This window comes from Culex quinquefasciatus, chromosome 2, assembly GCF_015732765.1.
Source record: "Culex quinquefasciatus strain JHB chromosome 2, VPISU_Cqui_1.0_pri_paternal, whole genome shotgun sequence".
In the NCBI taxonomy this organism is placed as follows: domain Eukaryota; kingdom Metazoa; phylum Arthropoda; class Insecta; order Diptera; family Culicidae; genus Culex; species Culex quinquefasciatus.
This window is the reverse complement of record NC_051862.1, coordinates 77,505,340-77,514,304: the sequence shown is the minus strand read 5'-3', so window position 1 is coordinate 77,514,304 and position 8,965 is coordinate 77,505,340. Positions and strand designations below refer to the sequence as shown.

Below are 8,965 nucleotides of genomic sequence, written 5' to 3'. Positions count from 1 at the left end.
ATAAATTGCAATTTTTGATGATAAAAATGGATAAAATGCACAATTTTTATACGTACATATCTCAAGCAACGTCCAAGTAACCCCCTTAAACATAAAATGTCCACTTTTTTGCCATATAACCCCTGCAAAACCATATTTCCTAACCTTCAAATATTAGAATTTAAGGCAGTGTCAACCGGCCTTTGGAAACTTTTACATATTACACCAAAACTACTTAACCTATTCCAACTTTTTTGGTTTGTCCATACTCCTAGGCCATTACTAGTACTAGCCTTATCACTTAAATTGCCGTTTTCACTTTATATCCGAAGAAAACGTGATTTTCAAAGGGGTGTCCAAATTACCCCCCCCCCCTGTCCATATTACCCCAAACTCCCCTAGTGACACCCATCACGTTATTTATCATGTATTGCAAAGACATGAACATTGGCAGATTGTAAGGTCTTATTGTCTTATTGTTATAATAAGGACATTTCTCTAATGAATTTAAACACAGCATTTTTCAATAGTTATGTTTATTGATTTTTCTTTTCGAGCACCTACATACAGGCAATAACAAATAACAGCAAATTTAAACAATTTTTGACGTGAAAACCCAAGCGTACGCGTGCACACAATATGCTCTTCGATCTGACCGAACTGACTGGAACGTATCAACTCATCGTAATTATCCATACATCCTATAACTTTCAGCACAAGCAAAACCATAATTATCACAAAAACAAGCTTCCGCATTCGTTACTTCCCTTCCCCCTTCCTACTCCTGGTCCTTCTCCCCATTTTCCGCCCCACCCTCCTTCGCCATCTGCCCAATCTCGACGATCGGATTCACCTTCTGCGCCTTGTGCTTCCGCTTCGTTTTACGCCCACTCTTGAACAGAATCGACTCGTCGTACTTGAGCTCGTTCAGGGTTTCGAACAGTTCAAGCTTTTTCAGGTGCGTCACCAGGTGGACCGATTCCGCCGTCGGCGCTGCGGCGGGATGGTCTTCCGGCGGTGGCACGACTCCGTCCACGGAGTCTTGGTCATGGTTTTCGCAGGTGGAGGTGGTGCTTCGTTGAGGCGCGACTTCGAGACACTCGTCGGCTGGGGCGATCTGACTGTCGGCGTCGCTGGCGGTGAAGAGGTCCAGGTTTTTGTACAGGATCGTGGCCTGGCTGCTGTCGGGAAGGGTGGAAATACGGAGTAGAGAGCGGGCACTTTCCAGGATGAGGATTTCGTGCTTGTGCACGGATATGTCGAGGATTTTGCGAAGTCGCGTGAGCGATGCGACGACCTTCATTTGGTCTAGATCTAGTACGAACAACATGTCGTTTGCAACGGACAGGAGGAACCGGTCCTGGAATGGGTGCAGCGTGCCAAAGGTCGTTGGAATGCGAATTGGATGTTTGCTTGGGTTAAGGATAGGAACTTCAACCGTCGGAAGCTTAATCAGTTCTTTAAAGATGAGCGTTTGAGCGACGTCCCCCTCGGAATCCGCAACCCACAGCCGAAACCCGGACCTCGTACACACGACCTGCTGCTGCTTGTGGTACTCGTGAAACACCGCCCCAAAGTGACTCAACATCTTCCGATCCTTCTTCCCCACCTGCGTCACGCGCCACTTGTACGCATCCTCGAGCGAGCACATTACCGTCCGATAGGTCGTCGAAACCAGCAGCTTGTCCTTCCTCAAGCACATCTGCACCACCTCGTACTTTTCGTTCACAATCTCCCGCGACTCGCACGTCCTCGCCTGATAGTTGATCTCGGTTAACGCAACCACCCCGCAACTATCCCCCGAGAACAACTTCATCCCGTTCTTGCTCCAAACCAAGTCCGTAATCGCGCCCCGGTGAATGTTCCGAACCGTGTACCGTTCGGTGGGTTTGCTCTTGAGCAACAGCTCCGCGCACACGTCCGGTGGGGCCTCCTTCGGGATCTGGAAGATGTTGACGCTGCCCTGGCGACATCCGGCCGCCACCATAAACTCCACCGTTGAGATGATGCGCACGCAGGTTAAGTGGGTGGAGCCCTGGAAAAGAAGCGAAACGATATTGGTCTTGTTAGTCATATCTAGATTTGCTTATTTCTTATTGTGGAAGAGGCTAATTCAGGCCTGCTCAACGTCCGGCCCGCGGGCCGGATCCGGCCCGTGAAGCCATTTCATCCGGCCCGCGACGGCTTTTCAAAAATGTTCTATGACCGGCCCTGTTCATGGACTGTTCATGAAATATTCAATAAATAAACTGAGTGTTTAAAATAAAAAATAAGCATGAGATTAAATATTCACGCAAGCAAAAATTTAACGAGAAAAATTTTGGTTTTTTATTTGTTTTTTTTTTTGCTATAAAATGTTACTAATTTAACGTATTATTTGGATTTTGCCTTTGTATTTTCAAAGATTTTTGTTTCAAAATCTAACATTCTTCATGTTTGAATTTAATTCTTATCATTTCTATATTGATGACTTCAGAATTAATCAATTAACTGAAAAATGGCTTAAAAAAATAAAATTATCCATTTCGTGAGAATGTGAAATAAAACTGAAGTTTTTCTTTTTTTAGGAACTTGATTAAAATTGATTTTAAAATTCAAATATCGTTTTTTTCAGAACATCTTTTCAGTGATAAACTCGTGTTTGAAAAAAAACTTTTTGAAAGCAAATTATTAAGACCGAAGAAAAAATAGCTGCAAATATTTTTAAAATATTGAAATGTTAAAATGAGTCAATAAATCTGGGAGCATTAAATATATGACACGTTCTTCAGTATATTTTTCATAAACTTCGATAATTTAAAGAAGTTCAATGAACTAACCATGAAAACTACTCAATATATATTTTTCTACACGTTTTAAAATTTGTTTGTTTAAAATCTTTTAAAATGTTTTATAAAATATATTTCAATAAAGGTGAACAACAACGCAAAAACTTTTTTTTTTGTTTCATTACGCTTGGATCCAAATTAGGGGAAATTCTCGTATCTTTGGCAGGTTAAGCACTCGCTCCTAACTCCATCCAATTTGCTGATTTTCACTATTTAAACAACTAATTTTGCAAAACTTTTGATAGACACTTGCTTGCTCACTTCTTATTGAGCTATTTATCACTCGATTTCAGTTGAAAACGCTTTTAATGAGCTTTAATTGAATGTCAAAGTTCTGACCTGTCAACATTAGAGGCACGCTGGAATTAGATGCTGTTCCCCTATTTGGATCCAAATTTCGTTTAGATAGTTTTTGTCAAGCCTCATTGATTTCTTTTATACATGGTTGTGTTGGCAATCAAGCTTTCAAAAAAAACTTGCAACGACCAGTTAAATTTGAATGTTTTTGCCATTTTTTTTACTAATTTTTAAATTAATTATATCAAGGTATTGAATAGCAATCTACAAAACCAATAACAATAAATGAAAAAAAAACTAAATGAAAATAAAAGAAATAAACACATTTTTCAATGTTTTGATTCTTATTTTCAACACTAGTTTATTCATTTGATTACATAAAAAGAACCTATAAGAATAATTTTATGAAAAAAATGTTTACTTTTTCAATTTTTTATCAAACATTGGTTCCGGCCCGTCACTGCTTCAGAAAAATCAGATCTGGCCCGCAGGGCCAAAAGGTTGGGCACCCCTGGGCTAATTAATGCCTCTCAGACGCATTATCAGATAGACATGACTAGGCTCACGCTAAAAAATGCAGTTTTCACGAGGAACACCCATACGAAATCACCAAATTGTACGGAAAATTCACGGAGCGTGAAAAATATCATAAAAACCTCGATAATAACTAATAAAATCTATTGTGAACAACCGGAAATATTGTGGTGTACTTATATTTATATAAAGCATCAAAACTAAGTGATTTTTTAAGCTGAAAATTTCCAGGTTTCAATCAAAACTTCAAAGTTTGTGAGAATTTGACAGTTAGTACACGGATACACAACTAAACATTTAAGTTAGTTTTCAAAATATTTATAATTTTTAGCAGAAAAAAAAACGAAAAAGCTCAATGCTAAACTTTGCATTGAAATTTCACTAATATTCAAAATGATTTAAAACGAACCCAATCGTGCCAAAAGTAACAATAAATGCCGAAAAATGCATTTTTTTCAGTAAAATGCACTTTTATTTTCACTAAACATTTCAAATAATAAAAAAATACTTTTGTCCGTTAAAAAAATACAAAATAAAAATCGCTTCGCTAGGAGACGGTGATTTTAGCGGATTGCAGACTGGATTTCGCCATGTGATGTGATGATTGTCTAAGCCCAAGTTGCTTAGGATTGATAATTGGGAATAGAACCAATTCCACCTGAACCAGATTCTCACCACCATGACAGCCGTCCATTGCCGGCCGCTCCCATCTCCACCGCGCACCAGGGACAAGGGGATTTAGAAAAAAAATAAAATAAAAATCAAATATGAAGAATTTTTTATTTTATTATAAGCTAAGAGTATCAAATGATGCTTTACCCATTTTTACATGCACAAACTATAATCTTGCATTCCTCATTTTGGGATCAAATTTTGACGAATCCGAAAATAAAATATGTTTTTATTAGAATTATTTTTACTTCAATTTTACAACTGTAATTCAATAATTTAGTTCCTTTCAAATATTGGAGCTCAATTTAAGAGTTCAAAAAGTGAATATCACGTTTTCAATTGAAAACATATTCAATTAACACATAAAAAATTGGGGATCAAATATTTGGTATTTTTGTTCAATAATTTCCAAAAATCCTTGAATTACACGGGATTACGCGGAAAGTGTGGAATTTCACGTATTTCACGCTGTCCGCGAAATCTTAAAAAATCCAAGGAAAACTCACTAACCCTAAGGCTTGACGATTAACACTCAAACGCATGGATTGTAATTTTCACCCTATTTTCTTTAAAATGTTATAACTTTTAGTAAGGCCGTTGCAAATATTTTTCAAAGTTTATGTCGCCCCCCTTTCAAATTGGTCTGAAAAATCAGGGGGCAAAAAAAAATCCAAAAAAAATCAAAATTTCCATGAAAATAGAAGTCTAATAAACTGAAAACAATCTAAAATGCATTTTTCTGCATCGATAATCATATTTAGCATGTTTAGGCTTGTTTAAAAATGTTTTGAATTTTTATGAAATTCCAGCACTGTAAAAATTTTATTTTTCGCAAAAAAAAAATTTTCGTCAATACTTAGATATTTTGGAAACTAATGATGGCAAAACAACTGGACAGGTGTATAATGCATTTTAAAACACTTTTTTCATTAAAATGTTGATACCATGGCTCGAAATTTAAATTTTTACACTATTTTTAAATTTTTTTTGCCCCACCCAAATGTAGGGACCATCCATAAACCACGTGGACAATTTGGGGGGGGGGATATGGCGATTGTCCACGATCCATACAAATTTTTTTGTATGGACAATTGTCCACGAGGGGGTAACAGATTCCCAAAAAAGTGTCCACGCGGTTTATGGATGGTCCCGTATCATAGAATCAACTCATCGGTCAACTAATAGTTAGGCCTACGACCTAACTCTTATTAGCAGTAAGTGTTATATGAATGCTACTTCTCTCAATGTCTCTCGAAAAAAAAAATAAAGAAATAAACCATTATTTCGACGAATATACTTCGATCTAAAAGAAGTTGAGTTGAATCTGGACAGAAAAGAACATTTTGGTAGCTTTTTTTGCATCAATGTTCCTAAATTCATTAATCAAATCAAGATTAAATGAAATTCGAGCTTGAATGATACTTTCAAAAGAATTGGAATCGATGGAGGCTAAGGATTATGATTTATGGTAATTTATGATTTATATGCAACGATTTCAAGGAACCACTGTTCGAGAACAACTTCGGTGTAGTCAAGCAGTCATTAAACTGAAAATTTCATCAAAACCTTACGGCTGGTTTCAGAAGAGTTGATAAACCATATAAACCACGTGGACAATTTGGGGGGGGGGGGATATGGCGATTGTCCACGATCCATACAAATTTTTTTTTTTGTATGGACAATTGTCCACGAGGGGGTAACAGATTCCCAAAAAAGTGTCCACGCGGTTTATGGATGGTCCCGTATCATAGAATCAACTCATCGGTCAACTAATAGTTAGGCCTACGACCTAACTCTTATTAGCAGTAAGTGTTATATGAATGCTACTTCTCTCAATGTCTCTCGAAAAAAAAAATAAAGAAATAAACCATTATTTCGACGAATATACTTCGATCTAAAAGAAGTTGAGTTGAATCTGGACAGAAAAGAACATTTTGGTAGCTTTTTTGCATCAATGTTCCTAAATTCATTAATCAAATCAAGATTAAATGAAATTCGAGCTTGAATGATACTTTCAAAAGAATTGGAATCGATGGAGGCTAAGGATTATGATTTATGGTAATTTATGATTTATATGCAACGATTTCAAGGAACCACTGTTCGAGAACAACTTCGGTGTAGTCAAGCAGTCATTAAACTGAAAATTTCATCAAAACCTTACGGCTGGTTTCAGAAGAGTTGATAAACCATATAAACCACGTGGACAATTTGGGGGATATGGCGATTGTCCACGATCCATACAAAATTTTTTTGTATGGACAATTGTCCACGAGGGGGTAACAGATTCCCAAAAAAGTGTCCACGCGGTTTATGGATGGTCCCGTATCATAGAATCAACTCATCGGTCAACTAATAGTTAGGCCTACGACCTAACTCTTATTAGCAGTAAGTGTTATATGAATGCTACTTCTCTCAATGTCTCTCGAAAAAAAAAATAAAGAAATAAACCATTATTTCGACGAATATACTTCGATCTAAAAGAAGTTGAGTTGAATCTGGACAGAAAAGAACATTTTGGTAGCTTTTTTGCATCAATGTTCCTAAATTCATTAATCAAATCAAGATTAAATGAAATTCGAGCTTGAATGATACTTTCAAAAGAATTGGAATCGATGGAGGCTAAGGATTATGATTTATGGTAATTTATGATTTATATGCAACGATTTCAAGGAACCACTGTTCGAGAACAACTTCGGTGTAGTCAAGCAGTCATTAAACTGAAAATTTCATCAAAACCTTACGGCTGGTTTCAGAAGAGTTGATATGTTAAACGCCAGGATCACGCAAAGACATGTCTTGGTGCCATGAGTTAAATGTGTGGATGTAATAAAAACCCTAGCTCTGATTTGTTTAGCTCATCAACAACAGCACAACTGGGACAACGAAAATGAACTGCTCGTCCGATGACACATCAACGAAAACTCCACTGACAAACGAAGTTGGTCGCTCCTCTTAAGCTAAATTACCCGAGCAGTTGGATCAGGTTTTTGATGCGCTCTTGTCGGAAGTGAACATGTACGAAGAGGATATGCTTTTGAGATCGTAGGACGTTCAGACAGTGATCAGCAATGTCGCTGAGAAAATAAAATTCTAAGAATGTTTGGAGAGAATTTGCACATGCAGGCTTTGTTCCCGAAATTTGGATGCTTGAATGTCACGTCCCAAGATGGGAAAGGGAGTTTTATATCTGCACCGTTTTATACAATCCTACAGGACTGCGCCAAAATTATTTTGCAGAATGAAGATGGAAATATTTTTCCTGAATTTGATCATATTATTGATGAAGATTGTTGCGGAAGGCTGATCGTAGTAATCGGGGTGTGTGGACGCGAAAACTTTTCGCTGTCACAGTTTTTTCACCTCATTTTTTTTTTTTTTTTTTGATGAAAAGTTAAATTTCTCAAATGAATAGTTTTCGGCAGATAGTTTGGAAAGTGACCTGCATCCCTGCATGTAGCTAACCTGAGCGACTAAAAAAATAACTCATCCGGCGTTATCAGTTGCATCGGGAGTTAAGACACCCACCAGCATATTCAGTTTGCATAACAATGACATAAACCAGGCGAGACCTGTGTAAGCAAGTTCTAGTAATTTTTAAGCAAAGTCCACTAAATTTGATAAGAAAGGTGTTTCCCCTGTTCAGCTGCCATCCTAACAAACTAGAAAACACCCAACCTACCTCTCCCTGCAGCTTCTCGACCGTATCACTCCGCCGGTTGTACCAGAACACGATCCCGACGTTGGTCCCCAGCGCCAAGAACTCGTCCACCATGTCCACGCACGTGATGGACACATCGTAGAACAGCAACCCGCGTTGCACCGTGGCCGGAATCCGGTTGACCAGCCCCACCAGCGGGGACCACTCGCGCAGTTCCATCGTCGCGTCGTGTCCGCCAACTAGGTTGTTGTGACTTCGATTCGTTCCGTTAGGTTGGCTTATCGCTCGATAGTGCTACCGGCTAAAGGTCGATGACTCATCTCAACACGGGTAACCTCCTTGTGGAACCTTTCGGAGGCTGATAACGCAAGGAGGCTCACCACTTTCACTGCCGAGTTGGAAAATATGTTGTAATTTTTTTTAATGAAGAAAGGAGGGCTGTGACTGGAGAGACTGCGCGGTGCGAAGAAAGTTTCCGTGTTTTGTTGTGTACGCGAAGGCAGTCTTGGGCAAGGAAGAGCAACAGCAACAAAAACAGTAAACAAACAGCTGTCGCGGTGACTGATGGAGAGGAATTGGTGAGCGAAGTCGAAACTGGAAAGGTGAAATTAGGGGGGATTTTTTTAAACCATATTGGCATATTGGTTTGAAAATCAGCATTAATGATTATTTAACATTTATTTAATAACAACTAACTAACTAGAAGTTTAAATGTTGAAGTTAAACTTTCAAAACTATTTACCCTTTGTCAGGTCTTCAAACTCGGGTAGGTTTAGCAACGTGTTTAAAATCCAGAGCATGTGAAGCGCCAGTATAAAAGGAGTGTTTTCCACTTCTGATGGCAACATAGGTTAGACCGGAGTACGTTACGAGGTTTGGTGAACCGTCGACCTTGCCCGGCGTAAACGCTGGGAATCAACTTATGAAGTGAGTGTCTGTACTCCATGTGCATCAGGATTGCTCCATGCTACAATTGTTTGCAGCGGTAATACCCAGC

At 38.4% G+C, this 8,965-nt stretch overlaps 1 protein-coding gene across 1 annotated transcript; it reads right to left on the bottom strand.

The window, feature by feature from the left end:
* Positions 1 to 505: 505 nt before the first annotated feature.
* LOC6048245 (WD repeat-containing protein CG11141) lies at positions 506 to 8,497 on the bottom strand. The gene is made up of 2 exons (XM_038256443.1): positions 7,990 to 8,497; positions 506 to 2,014 (listed from the first exon to the last, which is right to left on the bottom strand). The coding sequence occupies exons 1-2, from the start codon at positions 8,185 to 8,187 to the stop codon at positions 758 to 760; spliced, it is 1,455 nt and encodes a 484-aa protein (XP_038112371.1). The 5' UTR covers positions 8,188 to 8,497; the 3' UTR covers positions 506 to 757.
* Between the last annotated feature and the right edge of the window lie 468 nt (positions 8,498 to 8,965).

Bases quoted from the DNA above. Each gene is read 5' to 3' on its own strand.
- LOC6048245 (XM_038256443.1), bottom strand. From the start codon at position 8,187: ATGGAACTGCGCGAGTGGTCCCCGCTGGTGGGGCTGGTCAACCGGATT. The intron at 2,015-7,989 runs GTAGGTTGGGTG...CTTCTTTTCCAG, and splicing joins TCGAGAAGCTGCAGGGAGAG to GGCTCCACCCACTTAACCTG.